The sequence below is a fragment of the Lytechinus variegatus genome, chromosome 11, assembly GCF_018143015.1.
Source record: "Lytechinus variegatus isolate NC3 chromosome 11, Lvar_3.0, whole genome shotgun sequence".
In the NCBI taxonomy this organism is placed as follows: Eukaryota; Metazoa; Echinodermata; class Echinoidea; order Temnopleuroida; family Toxopneustidae; genus Lytechinus; species Lytechinus variegatus.
This window is the reverse complement of record NC_054750.1, coordinates 16844778-16867569: the sequence shown is the minus strand read 5'-3', so window position 1 is coordinate 16867569 and position 22792 is coordinate 16844778. Positions and strand designations below refer to the sequence as shown.

Here is a 22792-nt window from a genome sequence, read left to right as displayed (position 1 = left end):
AGAAAGAGAGAGAAATTCCAATTTAGTTACTATTGAAATTTGCCTAAGAAACCAAAACTTATCTCACTCATTATTTACACTCTTAGCTTTGAAGGTTCTCTCTCTAGCATACACTCTTAGCTTTGAAGGTTCCAAAGGACTATAACCTCTCAAAAAACAGGAGGCCTAATTCCTGCCCAGCCAAGCCAAGCTTAGTCTCTCAGGAGGAGAGAAGGGGGAGGGGTAGAGATGATGGGAGGGGTGGCTAAATGTTTTGTTGACCTTACTATGAATTCAAACTTCTTTTAAGTCCTTTCTCCTGACTCTCTTGAACACAATGCTGAGATCCACATGATTAAGTCAAAATGCTGCACGGAAAATTGCAATTCATGATCACTCATGCATTGAATTTCATAACCCAGGAATTTTTTTTCAAACAACTTACAAACTGATCACAATTGATCATTAATTCATCACCGACGCTCAACTTTGTACGTTCAAAAAAAAGAAAGAAATTGGAAGGCTAATTCCTGCCCAGCCTTGATCATTTTCATACCTCTGGTTAAAGTGGGTAGTGTTTACTCAAGCCTGTATAGATTTCCACTTTTTGGTGTCATTTCATATAAGTCTTTCCCCCTAAAGTTATGTCTTTTTATTTGGCAGCCAATTTAAAAGTGTGTAGTTTTTTTTTTTTTTTTTGTGGGGGGACGCACTGTAGGTATATGCTTGCATACCGCCCCACCCCTCCCCCTCCCCCTCTCCCCTCCCATTCTCTCTTTTTTCTCTCTCTCTTTTAATCCCACTTCCTCTTCCATCCCCAACTCTTTATCTAATTCCTTTGTTCATGTAACTACTATTTCAAGTTTTTACAAACTAATCAACAAAGGTTACGTAGATTTTTTAAGAATTTTGAAGAGTAACTCAGGGGCGGCTCCAGTGTATGGCATACAGTTAATAGAGGTAAGATTGTGTATATATTGATAGGACTATGTGTGTCAGATTCGAGGGGGGCTGGGGTGGTCAATCGCCCCTCCTGCTTTAAAAGTGTGGGGGCGCATTTTAGCCACCGGCCCTCCTGTGGCATGTACGGGCAATACATCTCAATCGGCATTTCCGGTGCAAATTTCAAGTGAGTTGTGTAGGCAAATTTCTGAAGGTTATATAGCCACTGGAATAGGGAGTTGGGCAGATGCCCCTGAAACATATTTGTATGAGACATGTTAATAAGCGCTTTAATGATAGAGTGACAATATTCAGTGGTGGTATTGCAGGGGTGGAACTAATTTGGCAAGCTGAGTGACGCAATTCGTGGGTGGCTGATATTACATGTAGGGGAGACCGGGGACAAAATGTAACAAAATGTACTAAATTTGAATTGTCACTTTTATTAAAGCTAAATACATGCTGAAACCTATGAATAAATCTAAAGATGCATATCTTGGCTTGACTTAATTCTGAATAGGTTTTGATTGAGTAAAAAAAACAAATAATTTAGAAGCTATTATCAAGTGGTCAAGTGTTACAATTGCCCCACAAAACGGGGTCATTGTAACACATAAAATTGTAATATTTTGTTTTTCTTTATCAAAGTTTATTCACTTGACAAATGCAGGATTTTTAACATTTAATTTTATACAACATTAGCCCCATAATAAAACATGACAATGCTAATTGACTCATTTGCATTACATTTTCCACTTTATATTATTACAGGGGCCGTGGAATGGTTTTCAAAGTGGGGGGCTGAGCCAAAAGTGGGGGCTGACCATGCTAAAAATCACAATCATTTGGCCATTTTTACGTTTTTGTACACGGTTTTGGAAAAAAAGTGCCCCCCCCCGGTTCCGCGGCCCCTGTATTATGGGGAACGTTTCATTGTTTTTATGTTGTTGTGGCTTCACCTTAACTATAGCACCACGCATCAATTTCTGTTTTGGCTCTGTATCTATTAATATGTACCTACCCAGTATCTCTTGAAATGGACGACTGTGGTAAAACCATATGTATCGTGCCTTTTTTAATTTAAATGTTTTCTCTTCATAATAAAGTGATTATTTCTTACAGATTTCGAAAAAGCTAGTTTATGTAGGTAATAAATATATATATATATCAATGCCTAACATAGGGGTATTAGGCATTTTTACTACCTGTTTGCATTTTTGCTCTGTACAAATTCGCTCCGAATCTGATTTCATTAATATACACAAATTTATCCATATCTATTGGATAGATATTTTCAAAAATATTTTCAAAAATTACTGTGCGTAGCCTCATTCAAATAAAAATTCGTATCTCTTAAAGGGATGGTCCGGGCTGAAAGTATTTATAGTTTAATAAATAGGGTACAATTCACTGAGCAAAATGCCGAAAATTTCATCAAAATCGGATAACAAATGACAAAGTTATTGAATTTAAAAGTTTGGCAATCTTTTGTGAAAACAGTCGTCATGAATATTCATTAGAATGGCTGATGATGTCACATCTCCACTTGTTCTTTTGTATTTTATTATATGAAATTAGGTTTATTCAATTTTTTTCCTCCAAGAACTAGAAAAATTGGATTAACAACTAATTTAGTGCATTAGATATTTATTGCTGCAACTTATTTCATTATAAGGGAGAAATATTATTTACACAAATATGAAATAATGAAAAAAATATGATTTTATGTAATAACATAAGAAAATGGAAAGTGAAGATGTGACATCATCAGCTCACCTAATGAATATTCATGACGACTGTTTTCACAAAATATTGCTAAACTTTATGTAATAACATAAGAAAATGGAAAGTGAAGATGTGACATCATCAGCTCACCTAATGAATATTCATGACGACTGTTTTCACAAAATATTGCTAAACTTTATAAACTTCAATAACTATTATTTGTTATCCGATTTTGATGAAATTTCGGCATTTTGCTCAGTGAGTTCTACTCTATGTATTAAGGTATATTTTCAGCCAGGACCATCCCTTTAATTTTTACCAAAAAGTTATTGCTTGATTAAAGAAGACATGAAAGTGTACGTAAAAAGATCATAATTTGAATTTCATAAACAAATAAACTGAATAATCACTAAGCAACAACTGTTACTCTGGATGTGTTATGTAGAAATTATCACTGCGGCAATACAGTGCGTATCAAAAAAAAGTTTACACTTAGAAAAAGTCCTTAAAAATTATACATTTGTAATATCCTGAGGATTTTTCCACATTTTCACATTGGTACAGATCCATTTAAGCAAATGACGCTATATCTGTCGAAAAATATTTCCGCTTGAGTGAGCACCACTTACTTTTGAAAAGTTAGTGAAAAATGATTTGCGCAGAACTTTGAAATAGTTATGCGAATAAAAGTAGACCTTAATCATGAAGAACACATGGAATTTAGCTAGTAAAATTGATTTTCAACATGTTTTCTCGCCCAAAACACTTCGAAGTGTGCATTGCGCCCCAACCCACTCCCCCACACACCGAGGGCCATCGTGACGATATTTGCTTTACACTGAACTGTGATTTACATGAAATGGCTCAGGCTTGATTTTCATTTTTTTAATCATTGTCAAGCTTGGGAAAAGTGTGGAGAAACAAGTATTAAATGAAAAATGAAGTGTAAACCCACTTTAAATGATAAAAACTTTGTGAAAAAATGCTGGAGATGTCTGATATAAATTTTTGTTCAGATTCAGATATGTCCTCAGATCCAGCTGGCACAAAAAGGGTAAAGGTTGTGCTTACTAAGTATTGAAATTGCAACAAACAAAGATACAGGGACGGATCTAGGATATTTAAAGGGGGCCGAAGGTCCCAAAACACGCACCGAATGTGCGACCTGGCGGAAGGGGGGTGTTGTCTGGGGTCCTCCCCCATAAAAATTTGGAAAAATTAAACTCCTTATATGTGATTTCATCGTTTCTGAGGTCATTCCCTCTATGTTAAAAATTATCGATTTTATAAGTAAAAGGTGTGTTTGAATGACCTAAAGTTGACGCTATAGGCCTATAGGGCTTGACTGACAAAGAAAAGGCATATGGGAGTCGGGCCAGCCGTTACGAGGCCGTAAATTAAACATGAGCACCTCCTTCTTAATTTTCTTTCTGTTTTTAAGCGTTTCTCTCAAGTTAAAAAAGACATTTTTTCTGCAGGTTGCCCCAAAATAGGGGGCTGGGCCGGCTCGCCCCCCCCCCCCTGGATCCGCCCCTGAAATATGACTCGTCTATAGACTCTATACTCTACACAGAAAAGGAAGATTATCCCTTCTCTTCATCTCTTTTAACAGACAATTGAAAAATCAATTTTTAGTTATTAGCCTATAAACCCTTCCGTGTCATGCGATCGATCGCTTATCTAGCATGTCTCGTGCAGGCTCCGCGCGCTTTACAACAAAGTATTACAATGATCGTTTGGTGTAGAGAATTCTGACAGGGCCTTACTCTTGGTATTCGTCATTTCATCCAAAAGGGAAGAAAAAGCAGGATATTTATTTTTTTCGACTTTTTGTCATCGTTGATCATTTAATTCGTGAAAGTGAAGATAAAATTCAACCATGTTTGGGGAAATTTGGTTAAATGGTGACACAGGATCCAACATGTCGTCATCTACTGCGTATAGATGGCTCACTCAAAGATTATCTGCTGGAGGTATGTCTATATCTAATATTTTAGTCAAATGTTTTATGCTGATATGTCTTTTGAAACCGTGTTACATATACTTTCAACTCTTCCTCATGCTAGATAAATGCAGCTTTCCAATAGAACTCTGTTGCGAATTTGGCATTCGGGTCATTTCCTCTCTATAGTAACGAATAGTTATTCTATAATTACAATTATTGTATCACGTATTGTTTTCAATCACTCATGTCGCATGTTAATACTTTATATTGTTCATTTATTAATTTACTGTAAATCAACCATTGGTACTGGGACAGGAGGCTTTATATGCCACAGTAATTTACCTTTTCTGTCCCCGGGCGTTCCAACTGTTGACATTTCTTGTATTGTAAATTTCTTTGCCGAATAAATAATAACAATAATAAACAGCATGCCAATGAATAGACCAAACAAAACAGCTTTTCGGAAAAGGAGTGCCACTGTAGTTTCTGTGAGCTAAGCATAATCTTGATAGGCCTATTGATGATAAACATTTCTTACTGATATTTTGTACCTGGGGAGATATTCTTTATAAATGAATCAGTTGAAGAATATAATGTACATGTACTTTATCGTTCAATAAAAAAGACAAAAATGTATCTATTAATTCATTGTCCTGTGTCGTGAATGTTTTATTCGAGATAATTAAAAAAAAACAGTGATTCAAAGGAAAATGGTTCTCGACTGCAGGTCTGTAGGAAATGAAGTGATCATGGCAAATTGTTTGTCTTGTTTCTAGTGTCCATCGATACCAAGCACCTTGGTATTATTTCCTTTTTTCACCAGCATAAGATGTTTCTTGTACATTGACATTTGCATATTGCGTGACGATTATGATTCATGTGGGGAAGAAAGGAAATGGCGACAAAGCAAACTTTGTAAGTCTTCATGCATAATATTATTATGAACGCGGCATCATTATGCATGCATATCGTTCTACAAAAAAAAAATCCTTCATAGAATCAGCTTTGCTTTGTCTAATTCCCTTCTCTCCTATTAATTACTATAAGGCAACGCAAATTGTGTTTTCGTACAGTGCGTTTCAGAAAAAAGAGGTAATCCAAATCTAGAGGGCCGATATTCGGATCATCTTAAATTTTGTGGAATTATTCTGCATGGATATGAAAGAGAAACTCATCAGCTTTCCATTGATAACCTATTTGTACCATCTGTGTCACTCATGACCGAATTAATTTATGTTGAAGACAAAGGGTGCAGGTAACACTTTTTGCAAGTTTGGGTAAAGTGGGTAAAATGTGCGCTTGATAGAATGAAATGTTAAAAAAAGTAATTTTGGAATGAAGAGTCAAGGCATTCCTCTGAAATGATTATTGAAAGGTTAATGTCAGACTTTATTCACCCACACCTTGAACATGTCCTCCTCTCCTTTGCACACATAACCGGTAGCGTAGAGGGATTAATGATATCTTGGACAGCTCGTCTTACCATTGCCGGATCATTGCACAAGAAGCATCCACCTCAAATCGAATTCGGCCCTGCAAATCATGAAGATCTTGAGGAGGAATTACAAATACCTTGTTTTTTAAGTGTCCCCCGCGAGGTCAGGGGATCTTTGTGGCAATTCTACGTCAGGATGGTTGAGGGCAACAACTTGATTTCCAAACTCCAGAGTTCTTTGAGTCTATCTCGAAAGATGTTGGAACGATGGACAGGAATGCTAGTCCTGAATCCACCGAAGATGCAGGTACACTCCTCGAACCTGTACATTCGCTCATTTACTCTCCTTTGGAAGAAAAGGATCCAATCAAGATTTTTACATCAGCATCTGCTCTTTCATCAAGTTTTCAAAAACTTTGAAAAAAAAGTGGTAACTGCACCTGCTGTCTTCAACATCACTTAATTTTGTCATGCTTGGCACAAATGGCACAAATAGGGTATCAGTGGAAAGCTGATGAATTACTCTTTCACATTCATGCTTAATAATCCCACAAAATTAAATATGATTCGAATACCAGCCCCCTAGATTTGGATTACTTTTTTTTCTAAAACGCACTGTATAGCGGGCAAAAAGACCTAAGTTGACGTTTTATTTATCCCCAAATGCAATTTCATATCGATTATAGAAATATTATATTATGTTACTCACTCAGCCCATTCAAATATCTCTCCTTATTATAATATTTTCCCTTTTCTTTCTCATTCCCCTTTTCACGGAGAGTGAAATTGGCTCAGACTGTTAAGCGTCTGCCTGTCGAACCAAAGATCGTCGGTTCGAGTCCTCGGGCAGATGACTGAAGCCAGTGAGTTGTGTGTAAACAACTCTCCCCTGTTCCATAGATGCAGGCTATGTTACAGTGGAAAACACTTCGTCCCTCGGATAGGACGTTAAATGGAGGCCCCGTGTAGATGAGAGTCACCGCCTTTGCACGTTTCACTATCCGTATAAGAGTAGGGGTAAACCCCGGTGTAGTTGTCCACCTGCACTCCCCTATCAGTTATATCGGGAGGAGAGACCTGCAGGTCATAGTGATTCAGTTCGATGTTCGCTTCCCAGGCACAGGAGGCGCCAAACAAAAAATAATAACGATAAAATAATAATAATGTTTCTGATATTTTCCCCCAATTCCTATGCTTGAAAAAAATGGAAGGTTGACGCCCCTGCCTTTACCGCCCCTGAGTTACCACAAACGATTTGCAATTTGTAACCTCTTGTTTATAGTGTGCCGACTTCCGACAACGTTTCGACGTCGCCACCACTCTCGACAACTCGTCCTCATATTCGTTATTATGATTTTGCTCCTCCATCTGTTATCAACGATCTCTAACACGAAACGACCACGGAGAAGTATACCCCAGTCTGTTACGTCACACTTTCTATTTGAAGGCATGCATGGGAATGAGTAAGTATATCCGCTCGATGTAGCCCCCCCCCCCCTTTAAAAAGTCAACAAAACAAACAAACAAAACAAAATCAACAAAACAAGAAACGAATATTATAATGTGATTGAAATAGAAAGTTATGATAGAAAAAAAATGCAATGACGTAGTTGTTTAAAACCCATGGCACAATGCTTTGCATGCATTGACTATCATAAACAAGATCTCGTGTAGTTTGAAAGTTTCAAGCAAACGAAGAGAGGAGAGGAAAAATGAAGTTTGTTCGTATTCCAGATTTTAAACAACAAATACAAAGTACAAAATGCATGCAAAATACATAAAATGTAAAATGACGGAGGTCAAGATTGGAATACAGTAAGAAATGGTAAGGATGAATATTAAGTAAAACATACGGCTGGGTACAGTAGTCCATGTTCAGCTGCATGCAATATTGTATTGCCGATGTTCTTCCATGGAGCCAGTTTGCTTGAATAATGGCTATGATTACCACAATATGTAGGGAGTTGTTGACCACCAAAAATCACAGAAGCTAATGGTCACATTGCCCCCCCCCCCCCCGTGCATTTAACTCACACATATTGTTTATTTCGTTCCATTAACAAACGATTTTAGATACAAATAATTGGATTGACATTTTAAAGGAAAGTAATATCCAAATAAGGTGACACGACATAATGCTCCTGCATAGATAGAAAGATAGATAGATAGATAGACAGATGGATGGATGGATGGATGGATGGATGGATGGATAGATAGATAGATGGATAGATAGATAGATAGATAGATGGATAGATGGTTTATTAATAAACTCAAGACATCATCGCGACCAAGGCCGAATTGCAATGTTCAAACAGTAACATAGATAATTACAAAATAAATATTACGGATAAAGTATTGTATTGAAACTAATTGTGTTGTGGAATTCTAGAAAAAAAATATTAACTTAACTTAAAGTGAATTGTGCGTCTGGGAAATGAACAGTGTGTATGCCATTGTAGTATTCAACTACTATAAAATCGGAAATAATTAACAAATTAACGGGAAACATTAAACAAATTGGCAAGAGGTATTTAAAATGACGAAAACATAAAATGATAAAGGAATACAATTTCAATTTCATTTGTATACTTTTTTGGGGGAGGGGGGGGGGGTAATTACTTCATACAACTCCCCTCCCCACTACACCCATGTATGCAGCATGTGGTGGTTATGAAATTAAGATGATTGCGATTCTAATTTTTAGAGTGAATATGATGCGGGTTATCATTGTTGGTTAACGTTCTATCTCTTCTCATTCGACCGTTCTCCATCAGATCCAAAAACTTTACAAAGCACATTTGGCTTTTCAACAACAGTGATGCAGAAAGGATATATCTGTATACAAACCTTCTTCAAAAACATCAGTGGAAGACCAGTCCACAATATCTCGATAATTTAAGGTAAGTGCTCCATCTATAACATGATTGATTGTCTCGAACCCCCCCCCCCCGCCCCTCTGACACCCTCTAACGTGCACTTTACCGTTATGCCCCTGCTATTCAGTAGCTGAGCCACCAGTGTCGCGCAAATTGATACACATGTATAGGGCCCATGGGAACGAATTTTGTTTTGGTTGGGTGCTGAAGTAAATTTGAGTCGCCCCCCCCCCAAAAAAAAAAGAGAGATTCACTCCAAATTAAAGGCCGTTTTGGTCCAAAGAAATTTGAAATTTGACAAGCAAAAAATCAACAAGGGTTTCAGCACAAAATGTTGGTCATTTTCCATACATTCCTCAAATTTTACACATCTACCAGAATTCCAGGGGGTGTTACCTATATGGAAGATAATATGGAATACACGCCGCATCCCCGCTTCCCAGGGTCATGTATATAGGGTGTTTTCTAATAGCTGACCCTTTTACATTCTATACTGCATCTCCACTCTCAAAAACGTTTACCCAACAATAAGTAAGGAGGTGACAGCATGTTGGTAAAAATATACCACACTTATGATCTGCAATGTTCATGTATTGAAAATTCACCCATGGAACACTTATTTTTTCTATTTCTTTTTAAAAGACACATTTTCTGTTTTTTTCTCAGTATTGGGTGATACCTACCCCTTTCAAGCAATATCAATTCTATATAATTTAGCATTTTCTCATGATCAATTCATGAATTTTTTCCCCCATTGTTCCATCTTTGTTTATATTGGTGCAGTGTTGTAGTCAAGGCTCAAACCTCCAAGGCTAAGGCCAAGGCCAAGGCTTTAATACCCAAGGCCAAGGCTTCAATAACCAAGGCTGAGGCCAAGGCATGGAAACCCAAGGCCAAGGCCAAGGCCTGAAAACCTCAAGGCCAAGGCCAAGGCCAAGGCATTTCAATTGTACAATATATGGAAAAAAAAGACAACAATGCTTAGGCGGCATACATGACACACAGGACCAAATGTATAAAAGGTGTGAGCGAGCAAAATTTTTACCCTTGTACATTTAAAACGAAAATAATTTTATGATAGATCATGTAGATTTAGACATCAAATTAAAATAAACATATCAGCATATAGTTACATTTGTACAATTCATTATTGTTCTAGGCGATTCACATTGCAATAATTATTATTACCAAGGTGATCTGATCATGGCATGCCCATTCTCAACATGTCTTTCTCCTCTACCTGGGACAGGGGAGGCAGAATGTATTTTTTTGGGGGGAGGTCAAAGCCAAAAATGCACTTACAGTATAAGTCAAAATGAGAATTTTGGTGCAGTTCAGCAAAGCTTTTTTAAGTGATTTCTAATTGATAAGACAGATATTTTGATTTAGGCTTTAATTTCCCGCTATAGAAAGCATAGCGAGCAAGTGGTTTTGAAAAAAAAAATCAATTTTGAAGTTGTAAAACTCGATTTTGGGTCAATTTAATGGTGCCAATCACTGTTAAAAGGGCATCCTTGCGAGATGTTGTAATAAGAAATGAAATTTAAATATTTTGAGCTGTTTTTGTAATCATGAAAAAGGTGTGCATCTTACTAAACAAATTAACGCGAGCACAAAACACAAGCAGAAATTTTTAGTGACCAGAAAAGGAAGCTGTTCTGGACTGCATTTAGTGACTCATAAATAGGATACATAACTCACCAATCAAAAAAATGCGAGCGCAAAGCGCGAGCTCAAAAATTTGTAATATTCCGATCTAAAAACTAGACATTCTAAGCATTTTTTTGTGTAAATTGAATGCGAACCTTACTTAACAATAATTTATGCAAGCACAATCCAAAATTTGTTGATTTTGAAACCTAAAATTTTGCTCTGTATGCCATGCTTGGCCCCTCAAAATTTTTTGGCTCATCATGCCATTGATGCCATAGCCCATTTGGAAATGACGAAATTGAAGTTTGTGTTCAAGTTTACCGAATCTTTTCAGAATATCATTAAGACTTAAAACATTCTTGTTGGTCAAAGAAAATAATAGAAGGAAAACCTAATGGAATAGAAATCAACCTTGTTATCATTCTTTAGAGTAAGCTATTTTTAGAGTATGAAAATTGTTGTCAAAATTGTAGTCAGATCTGTCAGAATTATTCCTGTCATAAAATCACTATAATCAGTGGCGTACCGTGGGTCACGGCATTGGGGGGCACCAGCAAAAACTTGGAATTGCCTAGTGAGCGCGCAAAGCGCTCCCAGTTGCCAGGTATTCTGAACTAATATAGATATTTTTATAAGGACAGTGCCAATAAACGGACATGTATCTCACTAGTCAAATAATGCGAGCGCGAAGCGCGAGCTTAAAATTTTTGATATTCAAACCTAAAAAGGGACATTACAATCAATCTTTTGTAATCATGATACGTACCTGTCTCGTTAAATAATGCGAGCGCGAAGCGCGAACTGAAATTTTTGTAGATATTGACCCCAAACAGGAAGATTTTAAGGACTATATTTTAGGAATATTTTATCTATTAAGATTATACACATCTCACCATAGTCATCTAATGGGAGTGCCAATAAGCGCTTGCTGATTTTGTTAGAATTACATCTAAACATGCACATAAAGCACTTGTAATCATGATTAACAATTAACATACCCATCTCACTAATCAAATCTTGCGAGCGTGAAGCGCGAGCTGAAAATTTAGGAAATTCAGACCTGAAGAGGGGCATTTTAAGGCTTGTTTGTAGGAATTCAAGAAGGACTTACATAGTTCACTAACCAAATGATGCGAGCGCGAAGCGCGAGCTGAAAATTTTTGATATTCAGATCAGAAAACAGAAAAAGGAAGATTTTAAGGACTCATTCTAGGAATTGATGGAGAGCAGACATCTTTCACCAATCCACTACTGCGAACGTAAGCACGGACAGGAAATGTTTTATATTAAGACCTTAAAATGGGACAATCACTTACAGTATTCATGAAAAAGAAGCATACTTTTGTACATGTAAAAGAATAACTCGAAGTGCGAGGAAATATATTTGGTAGTTTGGTGTATATTGACTTGAAAACGGGAGGTTTTAGTATAACAGGATTATATATCTCGGTAAACAGACAATGGGAGCACCAGGAACAATGAAGACATATGCCCTGAGCAAATTATGTTTCATTTATATGAAAAAAATGTTTCTTATGTAATGTAACATAACATAATTATAACATTATAATGAAAATTGTCTTCTTTCCCACTACGTTTCTCTTCCTTTCTCCCTCTTTTCCTCCTTTTTTTAGTCAGCCGATGGGGGGGGGGGCACGTGCCCCCATGCCCCCCTGTAGTTACGCCATTGACTATAATCCTAATCGTAATTATTATCATTATTATTGATATTGTCATTATCCTTATTAGTCATGATTACGTCATATTACCAATAAATAATATTAATTTTCATCACTTCTCTTTGTTACATAATTATGTGATGATAATTGCAATTGATGGCACTGCTAGGTACACATACTGCTTCTGCTGCTGCTGACTGGTAGTATTTAGTGTCATTAGATGTACAGAACAATTGAAACATTTATAATTACTTGTATAAAACAAATGAAAAGTACAAAATACAAAATGCCTTGAAAAAGCCTTGAAAATGCCTTGAAAATGCCTTGAAATTTCAAGGCTCAAAATCCTCAAGGCCAAGGCCAAGGCCCTCTCAAGGCCAAGGCCTGAATGTTCAAGGCCAAGGCTTTGAAAAAATAGGCCTTAAGGCGCCTTAAGGCCAAGGCCGAGCATCAAGGCACTACAAGACTGTATTGGTGTTATGTATCTATTCATCTATTTATTTAACAAAACCTGATTGTGTAAATTTAGAGATTATTTTTTTTGGGGGGATAGAATATTACGTAAATCTTGCTTTAACTGGTGTAGAACTTTGTTACACATAATTTTAAACAACATTATTTTGGCGTTATCTAAAACACGACACCTGCACTTTCCCACCCACTCGACGGTCTCTTGTTTTGTTAATAAGATTATCCTCTCAATAAAAGAAGAATGTACCTCATACAGAATTATTGATTTTACATCTGAATATAGACAAGAACTAAACGCTGAAACCAATATGAGTACGGACCGGGATCTTATACTGACTCAAACCAATGTTAAGCTTGATCAAGAGTTACGATGTTATGTCGTCAATAAAAGAATATTCTGGAAGCAACCTACTTTCGTGGTTACCGAGAACTTCATTTCGACATTACCGAAGGTAGGGGTTTATATTAATTTTATTTCAGGTGGTCTATCACTCAGATACCACATGGGCTTAACCCATTTAATCAATATGATAATATATTTGTTCGGGGGCGGAAATCTCTCCCAAAAGGTGGGGGCCAAAAGGCTGGAAAATTTGACAAGCAAAAAAAAGGGGGGATCAGCCCAAAAGTAAGGAAATCTCGTCCTAAAATACATATTTTATTTCGACTTTGAATGATGTATTTCTTACCATTATAAAAGACCACAAATAGTAGGGGGACATTTGATGTTGTGTCCCCCTACTTTTTTGAACAGGGGGACACGTCCCCCCTGGGATTTCCACCCATGTATTTGGTCTAAATTGCCGTTTGGTCTTCACTTTGGTCAAATACCAACTTATTCAATTATTTTAGTCTAATGCCCAATTGGTATGTGTATATTGATTATTTTTCATCATCGAATTATATGGTCTGTAAGACCTATAGAGACTAGGCGGTGTTATAGAGCGAGTGGACATCGAAATTGAAAGGAAAAAAAAAATGATTATTGTGACCAAATGGTTAATATACGAACTCGGGTCTGTTCCATAAAACTTTAACCATAAGAAAAATTGGCAAATAAGCAAAAACCCTGGCAAGCAAAATTATGCCATTGACATTTAACACATTGAAAAACTCTAGCAAAAACCTGCCAGAGATTTCTTCTTTCATGGCAACAGACTCCTAGGGCCCGTTGCAGAAAGAGTTGCGATCAAACGCAACTCTAAAAATCACGCGCAACTTGATTTTCAACCAATCAACAGCGCGCATTTTTGACTTGCGATTGATTTTTTGACTTGCGATTAAACGCAACTCTTTCTGCAACGGGCCCCTGGTTGTAGACGAAGTAGAATGATGAAGAGTTTGAGGCCACTAAGGAGAAGACCCGGATGTGTACCAACCGGCAATTTACAACGATTATTTTTTCAATCTTCTTTATAACTAATGATTAATGAGTCCTTATGTTGGAATTCGAGTAACGAATGTCAATAATTACTGGTAGATATTATCGTGTACATACATGTATAATATTCCTCAAAATCACTGTTCTTTAGTTAGTGCCTAGAGTAGAAATTATCCCTATATTAAATTGGTTTACTGAAATTATAAAGATAAGTGAGGTTAAGGGAAATAAAAATCTGTCTAAGAATAACAAAGCAACGGATTTCTAAATGTTAAGTCAGAAGAATATAGGGTGCAGTATGGATCACTTTTCTTGAAATACATATGAAATATTATCCGATGGAAGTTGCATACCGGATTTACGTTGACCTTGAGGAAACGTGGACAATTTAAGACAAATTTCATTCTCAGGAAGCCATATTTTTCCTGTTGATAACATATGGATTAAGGGTGTACTTGGTCGATACATGGATATGACCGGGGGAGTCAAATGTATTGCTGTACACACGAGTGGCCAAATAATTTCCAAACACCCCCTAATTTAAACGAGTTTTTCTCTGTGTGCAAAATAACCCCCTAAACATTTTTTTTTCGCTTGCTTTACTTACACATTTTGGCCCCTAAATAAATTGTCGCCGGAACATGACCCCGGGTGAAAAATACCCTGAACACATTTGGCTAGTCTTCTAAAAAAAAAAGCTTTGAAAAACACACCCTGAACACGTTTGACCCTGCGATTGACCACTGGACAGTCTTCCAAATCTACCCCTTTTTTATACCCTTAACGAGTGCACGAAAAAAAACTGAAAAAAAACAACATCCCATTAAACGCGTTTTTTTTTGTCAGGTGTACAGCAATATATCTGACTGCTTCCTCCACCCTGGGGGGGGGGGGATATGTATCCATGGTCATGGTCATGGTCATTGTCAGGAAGCCATGTTGTCCCGTTAATAGTTGAGATTAATAACCACGGGAGACACTCGGTTAATGGTGACCTGAGGGTGCACCATTGATAAAGAGTCAATCGAATCAATCGAGCCAACATGGAGGCCTATGGTCATGAACTAAGAGTGATATAGGATGATTTATAGTCAACAACAAAAAATGAACTTAATCTGAAGGAGGGGGGCGCTTATAATCAACATTACTCATTTATTAATGGTTTCATGCATGCAGGACTATCGGTGAACAGTTCATTCCGCCATTTATTTTGTCAGCATTGAGGCACTGTGGCGTCACATCAGCACCATGACCACAATTGCCACCCGCGACTTTGCCAGCATTATGGCGCTGCGGCGTCACATCAGCGCCATGGGGTTGTGGGGGAGGGGGGTATCTGGAGTATCACCATTCACCATTTCCCATAATTTTGGTGATTGAAGAATATTAAATGTTTACGTGAGGCATACGAGGTTATTGAAAATGGAATAGCTTGCTTTGATTTGTCATGCTGTCTTCATATGTCAAGGTATGGAAGCAAGGGGATGTACCGTCTTGAATACATATTAGGTATCTTTTTGTTAAGTGTATCTTAATTAGTGTTTGGTAAAGACCTACAAAATAAGGGTTCCACTGCTCACGATCATTTGGGTTACTACGTACATCTATGTACTATGTACATCACTCTTGTATGATTATCATTTTTAAGTGTTGTTATCATTTATTATCATAAAACCTGGCTTAGTGCGACACACTCTTTATTTTTGTCCGATAGAGAACATGAAAACTGACAAACATTTAAAATAATTATAGACAGTTTTGTTAGAGAAGTTCAGAAAGCGCTAAATCGCATCAATACGTCAGACACAAAGCACATGGGAAGAAAAAAACACACAAAATCTCATGGAGAAATATTATTAGTTATTATTATCAAACCGATTCTAGTATAAAACAAATATTAAAAAACAATGCAGATTTCAAATGTTTAGGTATTTAACATAAATGTATCAGAATTTACATTTTCATTAACATATATGGTCACTCTCTTGGAACTTGTCAACATGAATAAAGTCCCAATTTCAACACGATGATAGACCTTAAATATTCATACAAAGTCTATTTTTCATAATTATTATGTGCACTAGTTGGCACCTTCTTCAGTCCCTTCCATCTCTTCGTCATCCACCTCTTCTTCCTGGTATTGAAATAGGACATCAATCTTTGTTCCGTGTCTGGCCAGAACCCGGGGAGCGTTTCATCAATATTTTGATCCGACAAGTTGTCAGATCTGACATCTTTCCTTGATTTTGATTGGCTGAGAGGCATTGTTCCTATGGTAACTGTCGGACAAACTGGGACTTGTCGGATAAAACGTCCGACAAGTTATGAAACGCCCCCGGGTGAATTGCTTTCGAAATATCCATGCCACACTATCCTCTTTCTTTGATATCAGACAGAATGTCAAGATTGATGTCATCCTCTTCAAGATACAAGTTATGCCGCAAGAAGTAATTGAATAGTGGTCGAGGAAGATTCGTTTGACTGCCATAAAACTTTTGTGTGAGCGTTTTCTCGAGCTTCTTCCTCGCTCATGCCCCTTGAGATATATCATTTTTATATTTTCATCTCATCTGTTGCTGCTTAGGCCTGTTTGAACCATTCTTGATAAGCCAAGTTGTCTTCTGGATCTCCATTGTCTTCTTCCTCGCATGTTGCTTCTGTCATTTCAGTAGTTTCCGCTGAACTTTTCAGTAGTTTCCGTTTTTCTCTTATAGATGTAATTTTCATTCTCGCACACAACCCCATGATGCTCATGTGACGCCGCAGCGCCACAATGCTGGCAAAGTCGCGGATGGCAGCTGCAGTGGTCATACCCTTTACAACCCCATGATGCTGATCTGACGCTGGAGACGCCACAATGCATCAATGCTGACAAAATTAATGGCGGAATGAAATGGACAGCGATAGTCCTGCATGCATGAAACCATGAAAAGAATAAAGTTGAATTATAAGCGCGCCCCCCCCCCCAGATCAGGTTCATTTTTTGTTGACTAACTATAGACCATCCTATATCACCCTCAGTTCATGACCATACACTCTTAAAAAGGATTGGTCAAAATGACCAATCTGTTGGTTAATATGTGTCCGACCGATAAAATTGGTCAATATCAACCAAAATTTTGGTCGATTTGAACCAATAATTTGGTTGCTTTTGACCAATTTGATCGGTCACACATATATTAACCAACAGATTGGTCATTTTGATCAATCCTTTTTTAGAGTGTACATGTTGGCTCGATTGATGAGTGAGTCTTAAAGATGGGCACTCATCAATGTGGAGCGTTGTGGCCCAGTGGATTAGTCTTCGGACTTTGAAACAGAGCCGGGGTCGCGGGTTCGAATCCCAGCCATGGCGTAATTTCCTTCGGCAAGAAATTTGTCCACATTGTGCTGCACTCGACCCAGGTGAGGTAAATGGGTACCTGGCAGGAATTTATTCCTTGAAATGCCACCGCGCTGCGGGGCTAAAGCCAGGGTGATAATATCCAATGAAGCGCATAAGGACGCATTTGGCAGTGATATGCGCTATATAAGTATGTTGATATTATTATTATAAATGATGTACCATCATGTCACCTTAACCGAGTATCTCCCAAGGTCACCATAATTCCCGTGAGCGTCCAGCTGAGGCGGATACCGGAGCTTTACAAGAACCCATCATCATCATCCCAACTTTTAACGGGACAAATGGCTTCCTGACAACGGCCCTGGATCCATATCAGTCCATGTATTCACCAAGTTCATCCTTTATCCGTATGTTATTAACAGGAAAACATGGCTTCCTGGTAATGAACTTTATCCTGTCCACGTTTCCTCTGGTTGCACAGGCCTAAAACATGTCCCATAGACCCGTGTGTTAATTTAGCACTTAAAAAAAAAATCATAAAAAATAAGATTAAAATTCGAGGGTCGAATGTTTATTACCAGTGGATAGGAAATAGGAAATCTAGTCTACACAACCTATATGCTTACAGGCACAGGGCTATGTATTTCAAGAAAAGTGATCCATATTGCACCTACATTCTTCTTAAGTTTGTGTCTTCAAAATAAGCAGCTGCTATGTAGCAAAAAAAAAATTATATATCATTATTTTATTTCAGAAATGCTACAACGCAATTTGATGGATATTCAGAGTAAAGATGGCCCTTGTTAGACTGTAATAGGGGCATTAAAAAAAGAAATGACTCGCTGATCAAACATAAAAGGTTACATGCGTTAAAAAAAAAGATTTTTCAGGAGGGGAATTTCACTATTCAAATTGAAAAGGCATATTGATCATACAAAAATATGTTTAACTATCATGTTCCAAACAAAGATGAGGGGTATATTTTTTCAAACTTCAAAACAATATCAGAAGAAGTGTTTTATAAGTTAGCTGATGATCCGAAATCATATATAGTATAATATATATGCCTATATGCAATTTATGATATGAATACGTCTGGCATTATTGAATTACCCCGGCTTTAGCACGGCTACCCTGATCGGGCGGACGAGCATGCATTCATGGAATTCCTTGAATACCAACTATGATATGAAAAAAAAGTCAAATTTCTCAAAGTTTTTCTTTGCACTTTCTGACCATTATGTCGAACTTTAAACTTTGTTGATAACAAATAGGTGTTTTACGAGATTGAATATGATCTTGATAAAGTTATGATAAAACGTGTCTGATGAGTCGGCTTTGATTTTATTTCTGGACAACGCACTGTAGAAGAAAAGTTTCAATTTTATAAAATCGGAATGTGGCTACAAAATGATACAGCTGTAGATGCGCTAATAAATAAATGAATAGATAAATTAAAACTGTTTTGTTTGTTTGTTTAGGAATCCCCATTTAAAGGTCGTCGCTACCAGAAGTGTGCTATCGTAGGAAATAGTGGATCTTTACAGAATAGTAAATGTGGTTCACAAATAGACAGCATGGACTTCATATTCAGGTAAATTATAAAAACAAAGCTTTATTTTGAATCTTGTTTGAAATTTTACAGCCGGTGATGATCTAGTTGATTTATTATATTTTTTCCTGTATGTAATATTCTCAAAGTTAACATAACAGGATTTGTTTCATTACAGTATGAAAGAAAAAATCGACATTTGACACGAGTCAAGTTCTTGCAATTTTTTGAATTTTTCAATCACATAAAAATATTATATATATACATACATACATAAGCATAAGATTTAAGCTACGCCAACAATTTTTTCTCTTCATCCATTCTTTCACAAATATTTAAGTAAAAGAGTTGCCAAAAGCTGTTGTACATGTATAATATTACACACACACACACATATGTATATATATATATATATATATATACCACAAGGACTACGGTATCAATGTAGGGCTTTATTGGAAAATTGGGCGCTTGATGGAAAGATAATAGATTCGCCCCTTAAAATGTCAAATACCACGATCTCCGATCTATTTCTTTCCCGTTTCAGGTGTAATGGAGCACCCATAGAAGCCTTTACACAGGATGCTGGAAAGCGAACAGACTTTGTTACTTTCAACCCAAGCATATTATTTAAAAAGTAAGTTGAGTACAATTTACATATAATGTTCTTTTGTTTTCCGATGGAGGCGTTTGGATTTTTGAAAGGGAGTTCAATGTTTCAGGTTTATATTTCCCCAAAACTGATTACTGGTGAATATTTTTCACTTTTAAAAATAAAATAAAATGCAGAGAACTCACTTAGAATAACTGCGTATAAACATGTACACTGTAAAAATTGGAGTGTTAATTTAGCACTTACAGTTTACCAGCAAAAAATGCTGTCCTGCCGAGTTCCTACGGGAGTTACCACAAACAGAAACAGAAACTGTAGTGCAGTCACTGTACAAGCACTGGAAGCGCTAAATTAGCACTTTGTTTTTTACAGTGTATTTTTGGGGAAAATCATCGCTCAATGTAGCAGTGTTTTCATATTCCTCGTGTGTGCTTACCTTTTTTATTCCATATTTAATTTTTTCTTTGTTCTTTATTTTTATGCTATTCTATTGACTGTTCTGCTACCTCTGCGTCCGTTTTCATAGGCAATTATACAATAGTTATTTAGAGGGGTCCACATACTACAAGCTTTTGCTTTTTAGTGGATCCCTCCATTTTTTCATATATCTACATGCTTATGATAATTTACCTTTATGTAAGCGTTGGAAATTAATAAATTCTAAACAATTAATTTGATATGACCGTTCTTTTGACGGTTACAGTTTTGGTGGACTCACAAATGAAAGTGTGATAGCATCTTATATCGACTTCATGGACCAGTATAACAGCGTGATATGGTACCCATGCTTCGGCTCCAGGCAACTCGTTGAGCCGTGTCTAAAAGCGATGAGCTATCGTGATCAAATCGATTCGCAACTCGTGATTGGCCATCCCTCACATTACGTCAGCATGTGGGAGTTCTGGAAGAGGCGTGGCCTAAAGAAAAAACCTTCAACAGGTAATATAAGTTCGACTGGTGATTCCGATTCACTTATTTTTGTCTATCTGTTTATCAATATATTCCAAGCGATCTCCCCAGGGAGTGGAGGATGTGCACACATTGTGTGCGGGAATGACTGATTGAATCCGATGACCGGGGTAATAATACATCTGTAAAGCGCTTAGACACGTCGTTCCGATGTATTAAGCGCTATATAAAAGCGGATTATTACTATTATTATTATTAAAGGACAAGTCCACCCCAACAAAAACTTGATTTGAATAAAAAGAGAAAAATTCAACAAGCATAACACTGAAAATTTCATCAAAATCGGATGTAAAATAAGAAATTTATTGCATTTTAAAGTTTCTCTTATTTTCAACATAATAGTTATATGAAAGAGCCAGTTACATCTAAATAAGAGAGTTGATGACATCACTCACTCATAATTTTGTTTGTATTTTATTAAATGAAATATGAAATATTTTTATTTTCTCGTCATTGTCATGTGAAATGAAGTTTCATTCACCTTTTGTGCTTCAGGCAAGGAGGTCCTAATCGTCAAATTCATAAAAAATGAAATATTGTATAATTCAAACAATAAAAAAACAAAAGAAATAGTGAGTGAGTGACATCATCGACTCTCTCATTTGGATGTAACTGGCTCGTTCGTATCACTATTTTGTTGAAAATAAGCGAAACTTTGAAATGTCATAACTTTCTTATTTTACATCCGATTTTGATGAAATTTTCAGCATTGTGCTTGTCTGATTTTTCTCTATTGATTCAAATCAAAAATTTTCTGAGGTGGACTTGACCTTTAAGCGATCGAATACATTGAAATTTCAAAAAAAAAATAACGTATGCCAAAAGCAAGGTCGTATAAATACATCTATGAGCAAAAAAAGAAATTAATAGTGTTTTGACTGTTACTACAATAACAGAAAAGGATTCATAATTCTTGATTCTTTTTCAAATCAGTTGTTACTCATTCTGACTTCATATCTGACCAAAAGAGGCAATATAGTTGCCGGTGTAACAGAGGTACGCTTAGGGGCCTGGCGTCGCAACCGCTCGTATATGGTTTTTCAAGTAGTAAAAAATAGGGGGAGGCTGGAGGGATAAAAAAGAAAGGGGCGTAAAAGGAGAGGTCGGTGTCGTTCCTCTATACATGTATAATAAACCTTATTATATGAATGACAAAATGTCATATTTATATGTCTTACCGCCTCCCCCGTCAGAATATTCTGACGCAGATATAGTCTCTGGTGCATGAGTAATCACTTTTCAATGGAAAGATATTCACCGTGTTGTGCAAATTAATGCACACAGTAGCACTGTTGTTGATCTACATCGTTTCATATTTTTGTTTTACATGCTTTTGTTTTCTACTGCAGGTTTTTATCTGATTAATGTCGCTGCTACTATGTGCAATGAGATACATTTATATGGCTTCTGGCCCTTTCCTGTCGAGCTTCGTGAACGTACAGTCCATCAAACAGCCTATCATTACTTCAATGACATTCCTTTCACAAGCCATCATAACTCAGATGGAGAGTTCAGAATTCTATTACAAATGCATATGCTTGGAACATTGAACTTGCACACGGGAACATGCACGCAATAATGTAGATCGATGGGAATAATTATCATGCAAGTACAGGAATGGATGAAAAATCCTAGACGGGTGACTTTGATAGTGTTCACATTCTTACAAACACGACAAAGGTGAAATGGGGTTTGTAGAAAGATTTATTCGTGTACGCAATGATGTAAACCATTTTAAAGTAACGGAATTAAAGAAAAATCATGGGTGATTGACTTTATACCTCGGTCACATTTGCTCTACGGCAGCCGTACGGCGAGTCGAAAACAGCAGTTTTTAGCATTTTTTGTACCAGCTAATATATAGGTGCTTTTGAATTAAAATTAATAAACGGCTGTTTTCAACTCGCCGTGCAGCAAATGTGACCGAAGTATAAGTATTCACATTCTTAAAAGGTTGCGTGGGTTAAAGGCGGTGTCTTTAAACTTTTTATATAAGAATCATTACATGTACACAATGATGTAAATAATTTTAGTAGGCCTATGGATTGTTATAGTGTTTGAATATAACACACTTTTTCAAAGTAGTACAGAGCACGTTGCTACGGACGGTGGAATTAACCCAACATCAACACCAGAATTCCAATATCCATAACGCTTTAAAAGTCATATGGTGTTTCATTTGCATGCTTGAAGATAAACAGCATGCATAAATAAAATAATAAGCTT

At 36.8% G+C, this 22792-nt stretch overlaps 1 protein-coding gene across 1 annotated transcript; it reads left to right on the top strand.

Annotated features, from left to right (window-relative positions):
• Positions 1-4339: 4339 nt before the first annotated feature.
• On the top strand, positions 4340-22384 carry LOC121424458 (CMP-N-acetylneuraminate-poly-alpha-2,8-sialyltransferase-like). The gene is made up of 8 exons (XM_041620153.1): positions 4340-4619; positions 7309-7489; positions 8801-8926; positions 12989-13157; positions 18914-19026; positions 19532-19621; positions 20301-20536; positions 21916-22384. The coding sequence occupies exons 1-8, from the start codon at positions 4526-4528 to the stop codon at positions 22143-22145; spliced, it is 1239 nt and encodes a 412-aa protein (XP_041476087.1). The 5' UTR covers positions 4340-4525; the 3' UTR covers positions 22146-22384.
• Positions 22385-22792: the final 408 nt, after the last annotated feature.